General features: G+C 39.7%; 3 protein-coding genes across 9 annotated transcripts in view; all 3 read right to left on the reverse strand.

Annotated features, from left to right (window-relative positions):
* LOC100874883 (jumeau) lies at nt 1-19,971 on the reverse strand. Of its 5 annotated transcripts, none has more exons than XM_076541377.1 (4): nt 19,854-19,971; nt 6,149-6,452; nt 5,251-6,036; nt 1-4,678 (listed from the first exon to the last, which is right to left on the reverse strand). In XM_076541377.1, the coding sequence occupies exons 2-4, from the start codon at nt 6,442-6,444 to the stop codon at nt 4,009-4,011; spliced, it is 1,752 nt and encodes a 583-aa protein (XP_076397492.1). In that variant the 5' UTR covers nt 6,445-6,452; nt 19,854-19,971; the 3' UTR covers nt 1-4,008. The 5 variants fall into 5 exon arrangements, with proteins under 5 accessions (XP_076397492.1, XP_003701245.1, XP_076397495.1 ...); XM_003701197.3 differs by lacking the exon at nt 19,854-19,971 and adding an exon at nt 18,488-18,622; XM_076541380.1 differs by lacking the exon at nt 19,854-19,971 and adding an exon at nt 12,856-17,970.
* On the reverse strand, nt 19,522-22,752 carry LOC100874994 (aminoacylase-1). Of its 3 annotated transcripts, none has more exons than XR_001095216.2 (6): nt 22,615-22,752; nt 21,484-21,653; nt 20,894-21,397; nt 20,372-20,662; nt 20,092-20,296; nt 19,522-19,985 (listed from the first exon to the last, which is right to left on the reverse strand). XR_001095216.2 is itself a non-coding variant. In XM_012280532.2 (5 exons), the coding sequence occupies exons 1-5, from the start codon at nt 22,709-22,711 to the stop codon at nt 20,153-20,155; spliced, it is 1,206 nt and encodes a 401-aa protein (XP_012135922.1). In that variant the 5' UTR covers nt 22,712-22,752; the 3' UTR covers nt 19,522-20,152. The 3 variants fall into 3 exon arrangements, 1 of the variants encoding a protein (XP_012135922.1); XR_001095215.2 differs by having other exon boundaries at nt 19,522-19,991; XM_012280532.2 differs by having other exon boundaries at nt 19,522-20,296.
* Nucleotides 22,721-23,093, reverse strand: part of upSET (SET domain-containing protein upSET) — a 13,403-nt gene continuing 13,030 nt past the window's right edge. Inside the window, exon 13 of the mRNA XM_012280530.2 lies at nt 22,721-22,877. The gene's annotated coding sequence lies outside the window, so the exon portion shown is untranslated. The remainder of the gene's footprint in view (nt 22,878-23,093) is intronic.

Below are 23,093 nucleotides of genomic sequence, written 5' to 3' on the forward strand. Positions count from 1 at the left end.
TTTACATTTCCTAAAATTTTATTACTGAAACTTCTCATTGCACATATACAGTATTATTACAAATTGCTCTGCTGCGTCTACACAAATGTTACATACATTAATTATATCGTATAGAAATATTACAAACAGGTACAAAAACTATACTAGCTTCTTATCATAAGTCATCTGAATTAATTTAATTAAGGATCATAACTACAATCATTTGCAGGAATTTAACTCTGTATTTATAGGACCTATAATGAAAAGTTTTGTTAAGGTATCCTCTTATTGGTTCCATCGTGTACAAAAATAGAAAGAAATATGTAAGATCTTTCTACAATTCTTCATCCTTTCTCTATATAAGATAAAGGGTTACAGATGTTTCAAATGGAATGCAAATCCTGCACTACTGATTGTTCAACTAATAGAGTTAATATACTGATCACAATGGATACTATTTGTAGTTATGTACAGCGTTCGTCTCGTTTCTTCGCTTGCAGATTTATATAATTGTAACATTCTAAACGCTTTTTCTCCAAAACGTTGTTCATTTTCTCTCCAACGATACAGGACCACTGTATCAAAATTATTACATTTTACAGGCTAAGTCAGGAGATTATGTTTTTGACTAAAGATACGCTTAACGATTAAAATAAACAATACTTTTAACTTATTGTACAGCTAGAAAATCGTAAGACTTTCTTGATATCATGTTATATGAAAGAGCTTGATATTTGAACCAGACTTCATTAATCATATAAAATTAACATTAACTGTAGGAAAGAGATCCTTCAAATTGTGGCAAAGATTCTAAGATTCTTCAACCACTGATTGGCAGTGATATTGCTTGTTTGTTTGCTTTTTTATCAATCACAGAAATGATAGTAATAAAGTTTAAAAAAAACTATATGCGTGATTTAAATTTTGCAAGTACATGTTTTATAGCATATGTATTAATCTAGATGATGCATGTATTCACATTCTAAATCTTTACAAATTGATGGAAAAGAGATCATCCGACTAAAACATAAATACTAATCTACAATGTGGAAGTTAATTCTCCATAAAAATGTAATTTCTTCTTTTTTACATTTTCCTTCAAGAAACCAGTCTTCAATAAAGACTGTCATTGCGGTATTTTAATGTAAGTATCGGAAACTTGTTTGAAGAAAAAAAGACATTAATTCCTATTGAATTCAAAAATAGTACAATAAATGAGGATGCTATTATGTGATACTAAATTTTACAAATGAGAGTTTAATTAGCAACTACTTTTACAAAAATTTGCAATTACAAAAGATTAAAAGTGACTGATGCACTGTGTTTTGAACCACTCGCCTCTCGCAGCACCATCCACTTAAAATGTATTAAAAAAATATGTTCAGTATCATTATGGCATTCTTCAAGGTGTACACAAGCTAAGGTGCTATGATCTGCAGTAAATTTAGATATACGGTTATGCCGTTTATTATCAACCAGTATAATTCGCAAAAAATACTTCATGACTGAACATTCATCTTCTTAAGGGTCACATTCGACCCATTATAGAGATCAGACAATATGTCAAATTAGCAAATACTTAAATTAAACCGCAGACTACATTAATAAAATAATCCTATGCTTGCCAGGATTGAAATATCCAACCTGTAAAGAAATAAAGTAGCCTACATTATATCTTCTAATAATACAGTTTCTACAAAACGTTCATTTTCTATAAAACGTAGTCATCTATTAGTATAGTTTATCGCTTTCACGGATCCTGCAACTCGATCGAAAGTTATTGGTCACTTATTAGAAAAACAAAGTAAGATATTTACAACATCTGTACAAAAGAGTGTTCGATAACTTACAGAAAGTTGAGGAAAAGAAAAGCACACGTGCTCGTTACAATGTTAAAAGTAAATATAGATGAATTTTAACAACATTGGTCCCATCTCTCATTTTTTTGCTTTTTTATTTTTCTTAGTAAAGAAAGAAAGAAAGAAAGAATAAAGTAGCCTTTGTACACCTTAAAGGGACATCTCACAACGTCTTCGCGAGACGAAGTTAGTGCACCATGTAAAACTAGTTTGTAAAAAGACAATGCTTGTCGCTATTTACATGTTTCGTACGAATTTACTTCAAACGTTTCAAGACAGATCTACGAATTGAACTCATGACATTTTCCTGTACGTTTAGAATATGTTATGTTCCTTTTGTTTCGTCTTTACAACGCATGGAAATACAATACGAAATTTCTGTACTTATAAGACACACATCTCAGACAGCGGTAAAAGAGTCGTGTAACGCTATATTATTACAAACTGCTCTTACTCGTTTCTCACAGTTAAAAATATTATTCCTTTTAAAGTATGAATAAGACGCAAATTATTCAACGATTATTTATAGTCTAAAAAGAGTTTAAACTGTTTAAATCATTAGCTGGCTTAAAAATGTATGCGAGAAAATGTTTAAAACATTACAGTGTTATACTTTTACATCCGACTCTTTCGAACTTCTTCTGGTATGTTATCATAAGAATTCAATTTTAGATTTTGAAGTTACACAGACACATTACTTACAAAACATATGAGAATTATGTTCTAAGTTGTACGAAGAGACAGGATGAAAAAATTAAGTAGATCATATCTTTTTCCATCGAGACGGATGACTAAAAAAAAGTATACATATGTAAGTTTACATATACATATTAGATTTTATAGGTAAGAAAAAATAATTACTCGCGCAATGTGAAAATTACATAATTCCACTGGCCTAAAACTGCATATTATGAGAAACGTCTCAACGTTCTATTTAAATAAAAAAAAAAGTAAAAAACGGAGGCATGTATTACCACGAAAAAAAAAAGAACAAGTTTTTCGTCGGGAATATAAAACGCTAAATCAGGTATAAAATCCCCAACTATTTCTACATATACTACAAAATTTTACATATTCAAATTCTCCTATAGCTGTCTCGTCTTTGTACTCTATCTTATATCGGTTATACGAATCTAAGTAACTTTATAATTGTCAGGTATACAGTCGTGATAAAAATTTACAATTATTACTTAGTCCAGCAATGTATAAAAAAGTATAATACATCAGTCTGGCCAATCGATGACCAAAATACTTATTGATCTATAATGTTATCTAACGCTTCATACTTAATTTTTCTGTTCACTTTTCCATTTTTGTCCCTACTCGTTCAAAATTGTACATGTACGATTATAATCGTGAATAAATCGTTTTATGCACGTCATAGAAAAATTGAAATAATTATATTTTCATTTGTCACGTAAAATCATCGATTGCATGTAAAAGTTTGCTCGAAAAAAATATCTTTTATACCTACTTTCCGTGATAATTAAAAAAAGACAAAAATGACGTTGCATACATAATTTTTATAATCGCAATAAATGTTGCTATCAGCAACTGTCAAGAACAGTAAAAAATACTTGATACAGAAACATTTCTTTGTCGAAGAAAAATTATTAGTACTCGCAGTACGAAAGATTGTAATTTAAAATAAAATCAGCAATCTCTATAAATATTGTATCTTCAACCGATCGATTGCGTGTGTAAGAACACTATTATCAACTATGAGAATTATTCAAAAGTCAAGACTGGCGATGTAAAAATTGTAAACGCAATATTTTTACAATCGTATAATTAAGTATTAGTAGAAAAATAAAAAAATAGTTTAAATCTTTGAACTTTTCGATATTCTCTTCAAGGTCTATTCCTATGATACGGAAGTTCTACCTCGTTTCTATTAATCCTACTATTTTCTTCGAATCATTTCATTTACTTATAGACGAACGTACCGCGAAAAAAATCTACAAATAAATGAAAACTTCTAAACCGGATCAAAACAATAGGATTAAGTACAGAGTTAGAACTGAAGAAAGAAAAACGTAAAAAAGCAATGAAAAATAATATATGTCCTGTATCAAACATTTTTCACCTATGTGCATTTGCAAGTTATTCCTTTACCATTCTATCGATACGTATAAAATTAGGAATTTACGTTGAAACGATAAACCTAAATTTAATCGATTTTAAGAAAAGAACCGTTTCCCATGCCGGCTCGCAGAAACAGTGGTGTTTTTCTTCGCGACGTAGTTACAGGTTGATACAAATAGTTTCCCTGTATTGCACCGGTCAACGTCTTTTGCCTTTTCGTACTGGGGCTAAGTTCGTATTCGAACGATTCCTGTTTCGAGATATTCAGCTGCATATGCAATGCATCCTTGTGCTCTTCGATGTCGATCTCGTCGTAGAGATGTTCCGTTATGTCTATATCACAGTCTTGACTGCTTTCGTCGTAGCTATCCGTCACAGAATTTGCAGCTATATGACTGTGGATGGACTCGTCGTACGTCGTGCTTTCTTCGGCGGCTTCGTCTCCAGAACTCTCCGTTTCTTCCGATACGTCACCACTGCCCGCGTACTTCATTTCACCCCTCTCGAGGAGTTCCAAGTGATCTGGATATATCATTGCTTTCTTGATAGCCAGAGGATCTTTCCTAGACCACTTCTGAACTTCTTCATCCATCTTGGCCACTTTAGCTGGGTTGATAGCCCACAGACAACCTTTTCTCTGGTTTCCATTTCCTGCAGGCTTCTCAATTTTCTCGAAGCACTTGTTCAACGACAAATTGTGCCTTACAGAATTCTTCCAACCGTTCGGAGCCGTTTTAAAATATGGAAAGTGTTCGCTAAAAATAAATAATGGACAATCTTAGAAAGTGATAGAAAAATAGTAAGTATACTATTCTATTAAATAGAGGAGAAATTACTAATCTAACAGTTTCGAAAGAGAGGAAGACCTAAATAAAAATTCCTGTTGAAATGTACTCTTATAATAACACGATGCAGTTACGAGTTACAAAGAGGGGAAACGAAAGCTAGTTAAACAAAAAGCGAATCCTGCATTTTCTATGGGGACTGTACTCTGGCATGCACCTGGTACTCCAAGGGCCCCATACAAAATGGCAGCTTCCCCCTTGTGTAACCTGGGAATAAAGAGGGGAGGACAATTCTTTCTCCCCTCGTGGCCTAACCATCGGAGGGCTTCAACCAGCCCTTATCCTTCCGGCCAAATGGTCGAAAATAAGCGGTAGGCGACACCGTTCGTCAAATAGAAATCTGCCCTATTGTACTTTAGGTATCAAAAAAATATTGATCGTGTTTTTAATCCCTTTTGGACGAGGGTATTTTATCAAACTCCACAGTTTGCCATATGTTTAGATAATTATTTTGAAAATTTTCTAACTAATTTCCAACTTACCACATAAAATTATATATCTCGGAAACAGGTAGAGAACCCGTCTGACTATTTTTCAACGCCATTGCGATTAAACAGGAATACGAATAAGCCGGTTTGGGATAGGGTTTGTCATCGTAGTCGGACAAATCAAATTCTTTCTCTCTTTTCATCGAAGCCACAGTGGTGGCTCCTGGACTGACGTGAACATTGTTGTTATAGATCTGCTTCCGCACGTGCTGCGGTGTCTGAGGACTTTGCAGCAACTTGAAGTTTTGTACCCTGATGCCGGACATGCCGTTTATCTTCGGGGTTGATTGTGTTTTTATGAATTGAGGCGAACTCGTTTTGATCGTAGATATCGAAACTGTTTTCAACTTGGACGGTGTTACAGATTTGGAAAGTTCTTGTTCGTCATCGGAATCCTCTTCCGTTTCCGTAATATCGTTCTCGTACTGTTCCGTCTCGGTGTCATTGCCAATTTCATTCTCCTCTCCATTCTCGTTTTCATTTTCATTTTCATTCTCGTTATCGTTGTCGTTCTCGTTTTCATTTTCATTCTCGATTTCGTTCTCGTTATCGTTTTCGTTCTCATTCTCGTTCTCGTTCTCTATGTAACTATTAGTATCGTTTTCTGGTTCGTCCTCGATATCAATTTTCTCCTCCTTTATTTCCTTCTTCATGGAAAACGAGAAGTGCCTTCTCCCGTTGTTTGGACTAGGACTTCGGATCGCTATGTGAGGCATGACGGAGTTCGGATTCACCATGATGGAAGCGGCATCGCTCCCGCTCAGGTCAAGGTTGAAGTTGCTGAAAAAGTAGGATCTCGTTAACTCGCGAGCAACGAACATCTCGTACACGGTTATGCAAAACTAAAATTTACGGCCCAAAGAGATAATATCGAAGAGAAGAAAATAAACACCTATTGGAGCTATTGCTGTTTCCATTGATGAAACTGGTGGAGCCGAACCATCCGCTGATATCGTTCTGACATCCAATGGGATCGTCGTCCATCTCTAAAGTGGACATGTCGGTGAAATTGAAACCCAATTCCGTGTGTCCACCGATAACTCCTTCGATTTCGCATTTGATGTCGACATCGAGCATCTCTTGCAACGACAAACTGTCCGTGCCGAGGTAGTAATCCATCGTGAGCCAAGGGTCCCTCGTCGGTCCCTGAACCAGCCCAGTACCGTGTCTACTCTCCGTATCCAACATTCACCTGACTGAAATGCAAACAATTTAAATTAATATCGCAAAAACCTAGCTCGACAACGGAGATAAAAAAAAGAATTCTATAACGCGTACAGTAGAGTTTTAGTTCGAGGGAAAAATAAGCAGTTTTATTTCGAGCGCCATCAATGGTAATTGCTTTATATCGAGACGATCTCGAAATATCGGTTTCATTAAAACTCGGTTTCTCGTCCATCGATCATTTTCGCGCGAACGCCCATCCCCGCTTCAAGTTTAATATTCCGCCTGCACAAACTGCAGTTTGCAACTCGGCTTGGCGAGAATAATAGCTCGATACGCTACAGAAACTTGCCGTACAATATGCATCGCGTCCAACATTTTTGTTAACGCAAATTAAGAGTATAAGTATTCTCGGGTCCTACGGGTAATAGGAATCGATTCTCACGATACGCTCCGAGCGTAAAAGTGGACACTGTGAAGAAATTCGTAAGATCGAAAATAAAATGGTATCGCGTAACCGCGACAAGAGCAACGGAGCAAGAAAACGCTCGATTCACAGCGAATCTAGCACGAATAATATTTACCCTGGTAAAATAAAAAGAAATGCATGGCTCGTTGAATTTCGATGATTTTATCGAATCTAAGGATCATGCTCACGATCTCTCGTAGCAAGGCCAATAGATTCTCGAGCGTATACGTGCGCGTGACCTCGCAGCAGTACACACAAGGCGCGCCTCGCGTGTGCGTGTACACTGTACACAGCGTGTACGAGCGCGCAACGAGGGTCTTGAACCCACAACCGGCTTGTGGGTGTGACTGACTCATAGTACTATAGTCGATTTACTATAGAACGCGTGGACTCGTAGTATCTACCCCCTACCCCACTCGTCTCCTCGTAACCCTACTCTTGCACGTTTAACTATCCCACTCGCTTCGTTCCTCTCTGTTCCTTTCGTTCCGTACAGACAATTTCCTCTCTCTTTCCACTCTTTCTCTCTCGTTCGCGTTCATTCTTTCTCTTTCACCGTTTCCGTCCTCGTCTTTCTCGCGCTTTCGCCTCTTCGTCTCGTTCGTGGTTCTACTACGTTCGAAAAGAACCCGCTTTGATCCTTTTCTCTTCGAAATTCTCCCTTTCTCTCTCTCCGTCACGCGCGCGTGTTTTTATCCGTCGATTCTTTTTCCCCGTCTGTTCGTTGGCACGTTTGATGTTCCGCCACGAATTTTCTGGGCCTTTTGGATCCGCTTCCCTGTGACATTGACGATTACTTTTTACCGTTTCATCTTTCGTCCGTTTCATTTTTTTTCCTTTGCTCCGCTCTTTCTCTCTATACACTTCCCAATTCTTTGGACCCGCAGAGACAGTTGGCGAAAGGAAAGAAAAAGGCATTAGATTCCTCCATCTGGACCCTCATTAACGATCAAGGATATTATCAATCTTTCGACTTCTTTCGCTCGTAGCTTTCCATCTCTCGCATCCGATATTTCTCTGTCACGAAGCATCTTCTCCGCTTCTCTTTCGTTTCTATCCAGCTAACCCTGGCTCTCGGCCTCTAGTCGAACGATTCGTGGGACGAGTCTCTCGAGCCGTGGCCTACAGAACAAACCACTCGACCCGCGCTATACGTATACGCGGGTTGGGTGCCGGATGCGCCGCGACCATCGAATTATCAGCTGGATGAACAGCGCAGAGAGAGAGAAAGAGACCTAACTCTAAAGACCACTGTGTACGGAACTCGTGTTTCTTCGAAATTAATAAAACCCATCTAACGCGTTACGCGCGATTAACTTCAAGTTCGAAATACTCCCCGCATTAACGCTAAAAACCTTGCCCCCTACGGTCCCCTCTCGTAACACGGTTTTCCTTCGCGCGTCGCTTGATCGAGACTTTGCTCTAAAAATACCTGTACAAAGTGGAGGGAAAACAAGCGGTTGAATTATCGGACGAGAAGAGGGAAAAGAGAAAGACGAACGGAGAACTGACCCTGCTCCACGTAACGACTCGCGTATCGTGGAGTGGCCTTTACGCGCACGAGACATTCGAGTCCACATACGTACGTGACCGAACGATATTTTTAGACGTAGAAGCGTAACGGAGCGCCTACTAGCTGAAATCGAAAATGATCTTGTTTACTCGACAACGCCGACTATCGATCGCGTAAGGTACCCATTAATCAATTTTACCAGCGATCGATCTTTACCGCGTGCAAACACGCGGATAACCGAGAGGATAACTCTCGCCGATAACTACCTACGTATACTCACTTCGATGATTTTTTCAAGAAAAATTGGTATCGAGTCGCGCGGAATGATATACGGTATCGGAACCGACGATACAGGAAAAAATAAAAGAGATACTTTTTGGGTCGTGGGTTCTCTCGAGGAACTTTTTCTAAAGAAATTCAATTCCCAGAAGCGGAGAAGCGAACGCGACGTGTGCGCGCACTGTAACGTTCTCGAGTCAACGTTCGTGTAAGTCTGTGTAAATGCTACTCCAGCCACAAATGAGCTGTGCACAGGGCACGTTTACATCGAGCACTCCGTGGAATCTGCGGTCAGATGCAATCGCGTATGCATCGCTTCGTACATCCGCCGCGAACAACACGCTAGCTAAGCCTTTTCGTTTCGAGTAACAAAATTTTTCAAACGAAACATTTACGCACGCGATTCGCCCCGAGAACGCGTTACGGTCGAGGGTCAGGAAAAAATTTTCCAAATAGAATAACGCGTAAAACGGCAGGATTTCCATTTACACCGAAACCCTGATCAGACGGATGATTAAACATTTGCACGAGATGCATATCGAGTTATCGAGGCGTTACAACGAGTAAGCGTAATGTATTCACGGGCCGATAATTGCGATGGATTCGCGGCAAGGTAACGCGCGGTCGGTTTTCGCTGACTGGTGTACAGCTTACGGCAATCGCCTCCGTCCCGTTGGAAATTTTCATACCGAGAAAAATGAAACTAGGAAACGGGAGAAAAAGAAGAGCTACGTCGAGATGAGTGGGTCGTCGACCCGTTCACGAGCAACAAACAACAGCGTTTATAAAACGGCTCTTCAACCGTGTGCAGTCGATAAGTTAATCTGGTCAAATGAGAATCCTCCGCGAACGGAGCAAAGAAATACTCGTAGCACGATTTTAGCGTAATTCAAGTAGTACTCGTACGTGACACGTATGCCAATCATTAAGGATTTAATTCGCTCGAATAATTACGGAACGAGTCTATACGATGCTACGTATCACCGCGATAGCGTTAACAAAGTCTCGGAGATGAATTAACGTCTGAATGGAAGTTCTTGGGCCATAGGAGTAAGAAAAAACGGAAAAGAAAACGAGGGAGACGTAAGAAGAAAAACGTAACAGACGTTCGACGCGAGCAGACGCGGTGGGCGCGCGAGCGAGACACGTTTTGGACAGAACCAGGCTCGAAAACCGACAAAAATAAAGCGGCCAAGGCCCAAGGTTGTTATTCGCCGAGATGTTCGCGGGTGAAAGACCGATTACCGATGGAAACGGGACGCGTACCGTACACGTAACGACCGATCAATTTTTTACGATTTAAGCTCGCTTTCATCCCTTACTTCTGACAGTTTAATTATCACGAGGATCTATCGCAACATTCGAGAGATATTTCGATAAAACGTAAACGCAAACATTTTTCGAGCGGAACACGTTTGATATCGTCAGCGGAACGAGAAAGCAATTTGATCGGAGGCACAGCACGAAATTGGGTCAAACAAATTTGCAACGATATTAAGTATCGAGAGTGAGGGATCGTTGGGAACAAGTCCCTGCCCGCTTCTCAATGTCTTTGGCGAAAACTTGACCGAGGGAGACGACGAACAGCCTTGAAAAAGTATGTCCACTTACCTGTAATAATATCGCAGAGTATCAAATGGTCGTTCCACTCGGTCGTTCTCACGGAAAACCACCGACTATGCCGATGTTCTCGAGTGTTCGAGAAAATTTGTCTATCGAAATCGAAGGGAATCCCCGAAATTTGTTCATTGGAAACGACCACCCTAGAAACCCCGTTAACTTTATGACCGACTAAACCGGACAAAGGTTATAAATTTATTGTAGCAATAGGTTTGTAGAGGACCTCGTCGATCCCTAGCTACATTTTCCATTCGGAAAATCAATTACGGATAAACGACGGTAATTCGATCGAGCAGATTTACGATCCGATAGTTGGAAAAATGACAGTCGAACGACCGTAACGTCGAGGACGAATCAATTAAAAACGAATTTGCAAAGGGTCGTAAGCGTGTAATTTTATGCGTGGCCATTTACAGGAAGGAGGGTCGTCGTCGAAAATTGTATCTCGTTCATGCAACAGGATAATCTTTCTTCCCTCGCCTCTTCAAGCTCGAGTTCCGAGAAGGGTCCTCCAGCGTTAGACGATCCTAAGACCCTGAAGCTATTCAACCTGAAATCCTTCGCAGGTCATAAAGGGCCTCTCTACCTCTCTCTTGCTACCTCTATTTCATCCTAGACCGATCCCTCCATTTTACTATCCGACAATTTTATGACCGCGTAAAACATTGTCTTTCCTCCGTTTCTACAAATGTAGCCGTACTTAATATCTTACGGTATATTACCTAAAACCAGAAGTTACATGACACGCATAACTTTCTAAAATGTAATCGTTATTCAACACGATTCAAGAGGTTCCTTCGCGAGGATAACGAAGATAATGATTATTCGATGACACGTTGATATAACGTGCACGAAAAAATAGGGGAATTTGCAAGCGATTTCGTCCGTGGGGGTCTCTCGTGACAGCGCCGCAAAGATCGCACGTGACGTTTGAACATAGTAAACGAAAGATAAGGAAGAATCGGGGCGAAGGTTTGAAGGGTTAAAAGAGTTACAACTCCACGAAACTCGAGTCGAGCTGAAAGATAACAACTCCTCCACGAGTTACAAACGATCGAGCAGATTTCCCTTTCACCGAGTTTTCGTGACGGTGTGCGAGCGCGCACACGGCCACGGGTGTAACCGTGTACCTGTAACACCTGACGAAACGTCCGTGTAAGACGATGCAAATCATGAACGCGTACACGAGGAAAAGAAGAAGTTAGCACAGAGAAAGGGCAAGTTCCGTTCTTCTTTCCCCACAAAAGCTTCGCGTAATTACGAAGTTCGAGCGACTCCTGCTACGTTGCTTAATCCTTTGCACTCGAATACAATCGTTATGGCGCAAGCTCGTCTCGGAACTTGGATCTTTGCGCGGTAAAGGTCTGTCTGGCCGTTGTTCGACAATAACTGGCACGTTGTTTAATAATTAAAACGAGATGAAGCTCTAAAAAGCATCTGGGTATCGTCGGACAAACGTCGGACGACTTTGGTAAACAACGAATAACGATCCACGCGGAGCAGATGAAAATGATTCGCGAGATGGAAAAATCTGGAGGAGATTTCCCGGCGGAAACAGTTTTCTCGTTGACGCGTAAAATTCGGTAAACAAATATCGCTGTTAAGCCGAGCTAAAACGCGAGTTCCAGTACCGCGGCGAGAAAAACAGTTGCAGCTGCACACGGGTTCGCCTCGCTCGTACACGGAGAGGAAAATATTTTACGGTACGTTTACCGCGGTGTAAATGCAACAAATAAATTGCGGCTCAACTAAAATTGGCTCCTGTGGCGTGCTTAGAAAACTAATCGAGTATAACGATAGGAAATTTCCTGGTAATTTGAATGCTTTTAAATAATCTTTCGCTTCCTACGTGCTGCGAGTTTATTACTGGGAACAAGCAATTTTTGTAAGGAAGGACGGTAGAAAGGATCGGCGTAAAATGATATTTTTATAAATGTCGTGAAGCAAAGTCGGCCAATCGACGGGTTTAGGCTTCGCGTGCGCGTAAAACGCCGGGTTTCTTTGTGATCGTTGCTCGAGAACCGGTTTGAATCGCACAGAAGAGGGCTTATATATGAAGCGAGTCGAATGTGAATCGTGTTCGTCTAATAAATGGACGTTTGTCCGTCGGCTCTGATAACGTTCATCCGTACGGTTGGAACTATTAGGAAACACCGGTGACGCGTTTACGATGGGCTCTCTGCTATTATTCGGGGGAAAGTCTGACACGATTAGGTGACAGAAAAATATCGCGAAACAGCGCTTAGGTCGCATGGATTTGAAAATGACCGCGTAAACGTTTCATCGAGATTCTTGGCACGAATTGACCGGTTCTCGGATATTTACTTAATTTGCTTAATTTGCGATATTTTTGTGTCAACAAATCCGAGTCGGACTTTCTATCTTTCGAAATTGCTCGCTCGACACGTAACAGCCTATGAACATACCGGAGAAAAATGTTTCGTACGAAAGCATCGTTTGGCAATCGATCAAAAAAAGGTTAACGATACCATTCGGTTCGTCCGGAATCGGGCCGGACGATCACGAATTAACGCGACTCATAAATTTACGATACCGAAGCAAGTTGGCCATGTTTTTATCCTTGCCGCGTATTGCTCCTCGACGGCCAGCTGCCGAGAGCAGTCAATTTCATTACGTGTCGTCGAACTCTGCAGCTGGATTTTCTTGCCGTCTCTCCTACGCTCTTCATTCCTTATCGTTCACGAAAATTCGAGCCCCGCGCGACGGATAAACGAACCAGAAGATCAAAGAAAAGCGTAGAGTCGTCGAGGAAAAGCCGATGTCTGGAAAATGACTAACGATCATGGTCGGACAAGTTCGAAAGCAAGAAGGTTTTCCCCGATGGAACGAATACATTTGCGAGGGTCTCGAAGGGGCCCCGCGAGTTTTTGTGGTATTTGCAGGTACAGGTGTAAAAGTTGGCTGTCCCTTTGTTCTCGAAACTACCATTACGCGCAGGTAAGAAGAGAGTCGAAGCGTGTCGGACGGCGGAAGTCTTTCCTGGCAGGTAGCTACGAATTTTTAGCACCGGCTCAATTACTCGTCCCTTCTTCTTGCTTCGATATTCTGCTATCCCTCGCGGACCGACCTTCTTCGTTATAACTTTATCCTTACAACCGCTTCGTCTATTGTTCGCGTTGCGATCGACGGTAATAAACGTTGAACTTTCCGAAGGATAACGCTCTCCTACGGTAAATAAAACGAACGCTTTCGGTGTACACGCTGGAGGAGTAAAACATAGGTGAGTCGAACGTCGGTTTCACGGTCGTGAAAACGTAACGCATCTCGCGGCAAATCTTTTCCCATGGCCGCGGTGCTCACCGGCTACTTCCTTCACGGTACACGCTTCCGCCGATAATGTTTGCGACCAGGATTCGTCGAGCTCCGATAAACGTTGCGTTTACTCGTACGCTGCATCGTTTCTATGCAAATAGGTCACGCAACTTCCCCCACCTTTCTATCAATCTTTGCAACTATACCCCTTCTATTGTTGTCGTTTCGATCGTTCATTAATTTTCAACGCTTTTGTAACGCGATCGCGGAGCTAACGTTTTCATAAGATTTCGTTGCGACATCGCCGATACTCTTTGCTCGATAAACTTTGCCTATTTTTACCGAAATAACGAGCAGCGTACGCTACTAGATCTAACGGTGACTCGATTATCCGATAATGCAACGCGACAATGTCAACGACGATGCGTCCACTTATTTCGGTCGACCGCCTCGACGTATCCTTTTGTGCCTCGGTTCTGAAGACGATCGAATATGAAAGGGCACCACCGTTTGGACAGCCCCGGACGCAACAGTTGTTCACGAAAGCGTCCCAAAGCCGCAGGTATCGAAATTTCGAACCCCCGAAATTACCGCTGGAATTTTTCCGTTTCCTCCGAGCTATAGGACCCTGACTGACTTCCCTTTCGTGGTAGTCGAACCGTAACGTGACGAGAATGTTTCCTGAATCGACGAATATATTAAATGCACATTTCTGTTCACGAATAGTAAAGATCAGAGTCTGTCGAAGAGCTCGCGAGGGTGTGGGCAGAATCTGTTCGACGAGCACCAGATACTAACAATAATATTAGCGTCGATGTATGCAGAAGATATTATTCAACGGCGAAGAAAAAAGATTAAATGTGACTCTCGAAAGAGAAACGAAGAGGCAACCGGGAGTGGTTTCCTGTATCTTCGTTTTCACGGCTCTTAAATAAACACTAGAAAACCAATGTGTACTCGTGCCTTGATATCTAGTCAAGCAACGTGAAAGCGTTCGAGTGGTACGGTGAGCCAACTGTACCGATCTAATCACGTGTTTCTCGATACAATTTTCGCGGCTGTAAAGGATCGTCGGAGAAGAAATAAAAATTCATATTAACTTCCATAATTTCCTTCTAAATAGCACAGTCTCGTATGCATCGAATTTGCGCGAACAGATACGTTCGCATCGCTTCTTTTATATCTACGAGGTTTAACTACTGCAATTAGACGGTTGATGTCCCATTACGAGCGGTAACGCCGACTCGGTATACAATCGCAAAGATTTACCCTCTACTATCGGCCAACTTCTCTCTCGCCCCTAGGGAGCGGCGCGATCAATCCGTCCCTTCGTTAGAACCATTCGAAACCGAACGAGGATCTCTCTAACGCCCAACGAAATAAAAAAACAGGCAAGACGAGAAAGAATAATTAGGTAAATTTTTGTCTCGCGACCGATAAAATTGAAGCGCGAGGAGCCGACGAATTTGATTGGCATTAGAAGACGGGAAGGGGCGTATCCGTGAACGCGGAGAGCAGCCAGTCTGGATCTTGCGATGGACCCAACCGTAGATACGGTACAGAGCTGCGCCTCTCCTACCGCGCTTTTCGCCGAGTATCGATCTGATATTCCTGCCGCCGGTCGACCAGTGTTTGCAACAGAGCTACGAAGAGCGTGTCTGCACCCTGTCGCAGTATGCCGTGTGCGCACACGCTCGCGAACGCAACAGAGCCTAGCCTCGGTGCCGCGTGTAATGGTGATGCTCGATTCTTGCCAGTCGCGAATAAGACCGTTCGAAAATTTACCCCGATAATATGCTTTTCAGCCCTGCCAATTGTCCGATCAGCGTCGCTACGAATTATTTATTAATTAAGTTAACGATCGTGTTCCACGAATACGTAATGCTCGTACCAGACACAATGTTGATTATATTAGCCCGTTAGGGTTTCATCGCGTTACCTGGGGTTAAATTCAAACGTAACCGAGACCGCATCGCCCGATGCAACGAGCAAACAATCTTACCGATTATCTAACGATTCGCTTGCAAAAACAACTTATTTATACAGTCGCGTTCGCGATCGTTTCATTCCGGAACTAAAAATTGAATTTTAAAACCGATGCTTTAACGCTCTATCGACCCGCCATAGACAGATCGAACGCGGGAATGTCGCGTACACGTGGACGTGTGCCAGTGGCAAATTGGCGCGAAAAAATGTCTGCCATAGTAATAGCCATAGTAATATCGTGACAATTACGGTGACTCGAATCTTAATAAAGTAACGATCAGACAACTTTTTTCTAGCGCATCGATTAAAATATTCTAAAAGCGGTATTACGAAACAGCCTGGAATCCAGAAATAGTTGAATAGTACGGAATATTCCAACGATCCCGCGGACAAAATGGCAACCTTCCAAAAATAATTCTCGTTACACCCGGAAATGTTTGTTGAAACCTACAATTTTTCGATATTACACGGAAGCCTAGGGGAATATGTTCGAATTTAACGGCTCGCTATCTATTTGTACCATTTTGCTTTCACTCGGTGTGGAACCGATTTGACTCGTTGAAAAATTTCGCGTGCTGCACACCGAATGGCACGCGATCCACGTTCGACGAAGCGTATTTTCCTACGTATTTGTAAGCCACAAGTTGTTGCGTGTTCCAACATCTTTATCGAGATCGATGCCAGAGAACAGAATCGGTTCTCGATTTCGATTAAATTCGATAGCGATCAAAGTTAAATTTGCCGAAAATTGCAACGTGAACGTTATAAATCACGCCATTCGATTGATTTCACTTTTATAATAGCGACATTACAATAATGCGATAGCGTTATTACAATAATTTAAAGTATATCGATGTTGCAAAAAGTGACGTCGTTTATATAAATATTTCAAAATAATTTCCGCTTATTGGCTGTTGCGGTGTTAACAGGAACTTTGCGCAACTAAATTTTAATCGCATTGACCGTGTAGATCGTAAGAGCAAACTATAAGCATCGCACGAAAGCGTAATTTACGAACTTTTTTACGACTCTATCCTTCTACATCTTTCAAAGCGACTTTCTAACTCGTCCGAGAGACACTCTCTGGCTTCGTTACAGAACAATCGTGTGAATTAAACGTTTGCCTCGAACGATTCATTGGTAAACAGAAAAAAGCATGGAGGAAAAAAACGGTCGAACGTGTAATTACGATGTTCTTAATAACTCGTTAACGTAAATTTTAAACTCGACGTTAACCGTATCCGAGAGTTTGAATTGTTTAATTATTTCCTCCGCTACCGATAATAAAGATCCATAATTATTAAACTTGTTCAAGAAACAGTGTTCCAAGAAATTATAAAAAGGATCAGCGATGCATGACATCGATTTACAAGGAACGACTTTTCTTTACCCTCGTGTAAAAAAGTACCGAATAAACAAAAAAGTATTCGGCAACGCGAACGAACGACCACTCCGCAGTGACAAATAATCATTCGTGAACACGAACATGGCGAGGTAAATTTCGGTCGAGCCTGTAGGATATTTCCTGCGGTGGGCATATGGCGAGAAGTGGGGTTCCCAGAAGGTTCCCACGGTCAATAGCTCCGTGGCGGTGAGGCTTGAAACTGCTCGAGGGGTCCTCCCTACTATCGTTATTCGCAACATTTTCGAAAAACGTCCTTCTGGGAAGTCCGAAAGGAAAACAATTTTTCACGAACGATGCACCGTTAGGCGTCAATATACGAAACTACAATGTATCGATTGTAACACTCGACAATGTCGGTCCTTTCTTGCCGGAAATTTAATAGCCTTATATATTCCTGATCCCTACCGAAAATAGGTACTTGTTCAATTATTGCCCAGGTCATTATCGATCCCAATTGTTTCGTTCCACGAATTTTTAACGGGAATGTATTAATCCGACCTAATATACTAATTTTAAATATTAATTATGCTCACGAACAATTATTTTTCGTTATTAAACACTGTCGTCTTATTACATAGTCTCATGAATGCGTACAAAACGAGTCAAGTATTACTACTCGAGAATATTATGCAACGTACAAGTAAACATTGATTAAACCAGTATACGGTACATAATTTTAATTCGGAGTGTATCTGAAAATCGATAATTATTTATATTACGCTCGAATTAACCTATAGGAGATGCAGTTGTATTCGATGATCTATCATCGAATAAAAACGCTAAAAATTTATAATAAAAGAAGCCACTTTCGTGCACGATTATTTGCCTCTGTCATTCACGAACGCGGCTCTAAACGGGAACGATTCGTCGTAAAAATACGAATGTGGCATCGTAGAGAAATAAAAGGTACGATATAACGATAGCTTTCATCACCGGAAACACGTATTATAATTAGTAAGATTTCCCGGTATTACACTCTCTTCCCGCCGAAAGTTATACGGATGTCCATTCTGTCTACGATGAATCATTCATTCAGTTCGATTTGACAGACGAGTCGAGCCGATTGTTTATTTTCGTGTAACGTGCTATACGTTTAATAAATAATTGCCATGGTGATATGTTCACGGCCGCTTACGTCGTCGAATCGTCGAAGCGCGGTAAACGTATGAATCCTGTGGCTGATCGTGAAATTACATCTAAAACGGCAAAAAAAATACCGGCACCGTAAGGGCAACAAATTCATTGAACTACTAAACAGGTCTGACAGATTTGTTGGATATGGTCAACCGTTTGTATATAAACACGAACGTAACTTGAATACATCGTACGCGTGATAAAGTCTTTAAAACGAGAAAGACGTAAAAAAAAAAATTGATGCACAAAAGCGTCATGACTGCCCCCTCGTACCTTGACACTCGAAAGCTTCGATGACTCGGCGGGCCGGCAAAGCACATGAAATATTTTTCCGATTTTTCAGGAAAACTCGAATGAACGGTACGTAATAGAGCATAATCGGACCTACCGTGTGTTTGACAATCCTTAAAGCACGTCGTCCTTGCGGGCAAGCACCACTTTCACACATATATTTACAAGAGAATTATGCGATTTTTGGCAGCGACCATGTATAAACGGACACCGACACAAGGCCCCCTTTACGGAACTGAAGTAACGTTGACGGCAAGCTCGTGAACAAAGACCACGCACGATTTCAAATCCCGTCGCGGCGATTGGCTAGCCGCGGTCACGTGGTTTTGCCACCCTTTCCTCATTGGTCGCCTGCCATAGGCTGTGAGGACATTTTAAACGATATACTTATGCACATGGCTGACAGAGGGATATCTACGAGGATATTTTCTTTTCTATTTTTACGCACAATTATCGTTTCTATGTACGATAACAGTTTCTTTCGAACGATTATTCGTTAAATAATTAACCACGCGAGTAAGAGATTCCAGTATTCGCGTTATGAATGACAGAAGCGATCGCGTGTTTTCTCATATACCTTCCCCACTTCAAAATGGCCGAACCCAAACAGCACGTACAAAACTACTTACTATTCTCGTGTATCTATATATTTTAATATTGTACGTGACTAGAAAAAAGATTTTGATTTTTATTAATCATTTGGGACGAAAAAATTTCAGAACCTGAACGAATGATGGAAAAATTTTGTTCGGTGGGGGATTGAAAACATTGGACGAGTCCATAGTTTTACTAGAGAGGGGAGGGCGGCAGGCTCGTTAAGAATGAACCATTGCAGTAATGGCGGGAATGCGATACATACACGCACACGTAACACCCAAACACGAACTTATCGACTTTGATGCGAAAACAAAACATACTACAATTTGTCATTCTATAACATCCACTTTGCACGTTATTCGTAATTTAATTTAAATTTCACGTGAAACGTGAATTTAAATGCTATCAAAGTCAATAAACGTTCTTTTACATTTACCTTCTCTATATATTTACTAAACTATATATAAAAATGTATAATTATTGTAGATATAATTTTTGCTATACTTTTCATAAAATATATAGCAGCTTTTAAACAAATATATATATATATATATATATATACATACAACATATTTTTACAATAGTTCTACGATTTGATACGGGATTTGAGCTCTTACAATTACGATAAATCGATTTGTACTTGAAAAAGGAGTATTCTTTTCTTTGCTTATCCGATTACTGATCGTGCATTTTATATACTTCACGTTTTTTAAATCTGTAATGAGTATTATTAAATACATTTTTCAATACCTTATTTAAATGCGTTTTCAGTTGGTCCGTTCGACGAAATTTTCTATTTTTCTCAAAACACTGGCAATATATTTTGCAAATATATCTCACTGTTAATTAACTTATTCAAATCTTACTTGCGATAAACTTGGTACTTCTGGTAGCATTTTTTCATCGAAGTAATTATTTCTGCTCTATGCTGTATGTTTGTACTTTTCTTGAACAGTTATAATTCTATATATTATTGCACTTTGTTTCGTCAATTCAGCCTGCAACTATTGCGTTGTAACATCGTATGATTTCATATTTATCTATCAACATTTATTTCTTTATTTTCTCTTATTATTATTATTATTATTATTTGTATGGTTTTACCCTTAATGCTTTGGTTTCTTAAAAAGCTTTTTAAATTATGTTCAACTGTTTGATTATCCATTTAGACATTTGCCACTGCAGGTATTAGTTTCATATATATTTCAATACCCTTTAGAAATATATCTTTGTTCAAATATTCATCATGATCATGAAGAAGTATTTTCGTTTTATTCATTGGTGAAAAACCAATAGCAGGAATGCCAACCTGTGATATAAATAAAATACAAATATTATACATGTCCGTTTAATAAAGTTAGGAAGATAATAAAAAAATATTTACGTATCGCACGTATCGGCTATCTGTTCCACCCGGAAAGATTCCTATTTGCAAATTTATTCCAATATCATCGCATACTTTTTTAAAAGCGATCCAATAAGGATTAGAATCGTCTAATTTTGTATTCTCTATCTTAGGATTCTTTTGTTGGAATGAATATGTAACGTCAGGACCAGCTTCCTGGCACCAACTCTTAATCATAGCTTCGAATTCATTATGATCTATCGAAGGATCAAGTCGGCAATCGAAAATTGCTGTTAACGATGTGGGTACCACATTTGTTTGCACACCACCCTAAAATCAATTTTGAAACGTTAATACGATATTAACTATGATAATTGAATTGCACAATAATCGAAACTCGGATGAAAAGTATTTCTAAAGTCGTTAACGTACTTACCATACGATATTATTTTCTCCTATAGGCATAGACATGTAATTTTGGTAATTAAAAATAATAAATACTTTGCTATGAATACTTAATATTTAATTTAATGCCTAATTAAACATTAAAATAATACATACCCGTAATTGTGTTAGGTTGATAGTTGTTACATCACCAAGCTGAAGCTTTGGATTTTTCAACTTTTCCTTCTCTTTGGCTCTAAAGTCCATAAAACGATCGATTATAACTCGTATTTTTTCTCCAGCTGTATTATCCAATAAAAGTGAGCCATGGCCAGGAGTTCCTGCACATTCCACTACTACGTGCCAAATAGATCTCTCGCCATAGAATAAATAAAATTGTTCTTCAGGGCAAGCTACACCCTCATCTAATGCAAAACCAACATTTAAAGCTTGAAAATCTTTGGTATGAACAAAATCCTCCATGCCAAGAACTCCTCCAATTTCTTCATCCGGTACAAAAGAAATATGAATTGTTCTTTTAAAACGTTGTCCAGCTAATTTCATACGACGAATCGCTTCTAAATATTGTATTCCAACACATTTCATATCTTGACTGCCACGAGCATATATGTTTCCTTGCTCATCCATATGAGCACTAAAGGGTGGATAGGTCCATTTGTCCTGAAAGTTTTACTTCATTGATTATTCACTGAATAGTTTTGCACGCTTTTTATTTAAATTTGAATAATTAATGGTAATTTACTTACTTCGAAAACAGGTACAACATCCATGTGGCTATTTAAAAGAATAGCTGGTTCTGATGGTTGCAAACCTATCCATGTGAGAACCACAATTGGTTTATTTGGATGAACATGATATACTTTGACAGGTAAATCGAGAGATTCTGCTTGTTTTTGTAAAAATGCAACACAATCATCTGTAAATAAAATTTGAATTATTAATAAAATCAATATACGAAAATAATTATTTCAGAAACTGATTTGTATACAAAATAACAGCTTTTATCATAAATGTTATAAAACACTGATATTATATTACATCACTTTCAGAGGTTGAATCAATTACGGAGATAACAATTTAAATTTAATGATATAAGCCCAAATAGACGTTATCTTATTTTCGATGTAACGACTGACATTATCTAATCTCTTCCTCTTGATACTATCATCGTTCTTTGTAGAAAAACTTCAAAAACTTCGGTCCGCATTTACCTGCACCGTTTCATCTTCACATTATGTCAAACTGAATATGTATAATAGTAATTTTGTCGGTGATGCGATATCACTAAACTTAATAAAATTGAACAAACGTAAAAATCAAATAAGACAATACGAAAATTATCGAGAACTTCGGTTCGTATGCTATTCAGGTCACGCACGATTCTTTGCACGTCTCGTTGTATACGTGTCTTCAGAAACTTCAAAATTTTTTTACGAAACGAATAAAAGGTTTTAAAGACATTTGATCATATATCTAGAATCGTGTTTCCAGCTTCAAGAAAAACTATAAAAATAGAAATAACATTCCATACAGGGTGGGGCATGCAATGGCTGGGTAGCGTCTCCGACGCTACGAACTTTTGTCGCTCGGACAACTATCGTAAAACGATCACTGTTTCTATGCGGAAATGCGCGAGAGCTTCATGGATTAACGTTCAGGATTAACGTGTAAGGTCATCTAGTAAAGTACCTCACGAGAAACGAGTAGTAATTTACTTAACAAGGAAACGAGCGACCCCATTCCGGTACGCAATATGCGTGCGTGACTTTTACTTATGTGTTTGAAAGTACACGCGTGAAATTCAACGAGGAATTCGCATTGCTCGTTATCGCGATCAATTAGAAAACGTTAAACGTTAAATATCCAAAATTACTTACCGTAATTGATATTGGGTTGAACCGATGGTATTCGCAAGTACTCGCGAAAATTCTCTACAGCTGTTGCGTCCAGCTGAGCCTGGGACAACGAAGACATTACGTAGCCTGCTGATCACCGCGTCGGACGCCGCCGAGTCGACTGTCATAGCAGACGCTACCGCTTGTCTCAGTCTCGGCCAATTGCCGCTGATTATCACTGATGACGTAGTCGAGAGTCGATCAATCGAAATTCGCGGACGGCTACGGCGGGATCGCAAGCGTCTCTTTGAAAAAAAAAGAAAAAGAACCAGATAAGATTAGAGAACACGTATTGTTCTCTTTTGTACAAACATTGCCGCGCTGGAAAATTTTTACTCGCGATAAATTAAATACATATTTATCTATCGTATGACGACTAAGTAAATAAAAATGAATTTCATATTCTCGAGTTATAAATAACAGATCAAGAATTAAAACGATATAAAAGTTCAAGAATGCGC

This window comes from Megachile rotundata, chromosome 16, assembly GCF_050947335.1.
Source record: "Megachile rotundata isolate GNS110a chromosome 16, iyMegRotu1, whole genome shotgun sequence".
NCBI classification, from domain to species: Eukaryota; Metazoa; Arthropoda; class Insecta; order Hymenoptera; family Megachilidae; genus Megachile; species Megachile rotundata.

Excerpts from the sequence above, each read along its gene's own strand:
- LOC100874883 (XM_076541377.1), bottom strand. The coding sequence starts at position 6,444 with ATGTTGGATACGGAGAGTAGACACGGTACTGGGCTGGTTCAGGGACCG. Across the intron at positions 6,037-6,148 it reads AACAGCAATAGCTCCAATAG|CAACTTCAACCTTGACCTGA; the intron begins GTGTTTATTTTC and ends CTACTTTTTCAG. Across the intron at positions 4,679-5,250 it reads GAGATATATAATTTTATGTG|CGAACACTTTCCATATTTTA; the intron begins GTAAGTTGGAAA and ends ATTTATTTTTAG.
- LOC100874994 (XM_012280532.2), bottom strand. The coding sequence starts at position 22,711 with ATGTCTTCGTTGTCCCAGGCTCAGCTGGACGCAACAGCTGTAGAGAAT. Across the intron at positions 20,663-20,893 it reads TCAACCTAACACAATTACGG|GGTGGTGTGCAAACAAATGT; the intron begins GTATGTATTATT and ends AATTGATTTTAG. Across the intron at positions 20,297-20,371 it reads ATAGCCGATACGTGCGATAC|GTTGGCATTCCTGCTATTGG; the intron begins GTAAATATTTTT and ends TTTATATCACAG.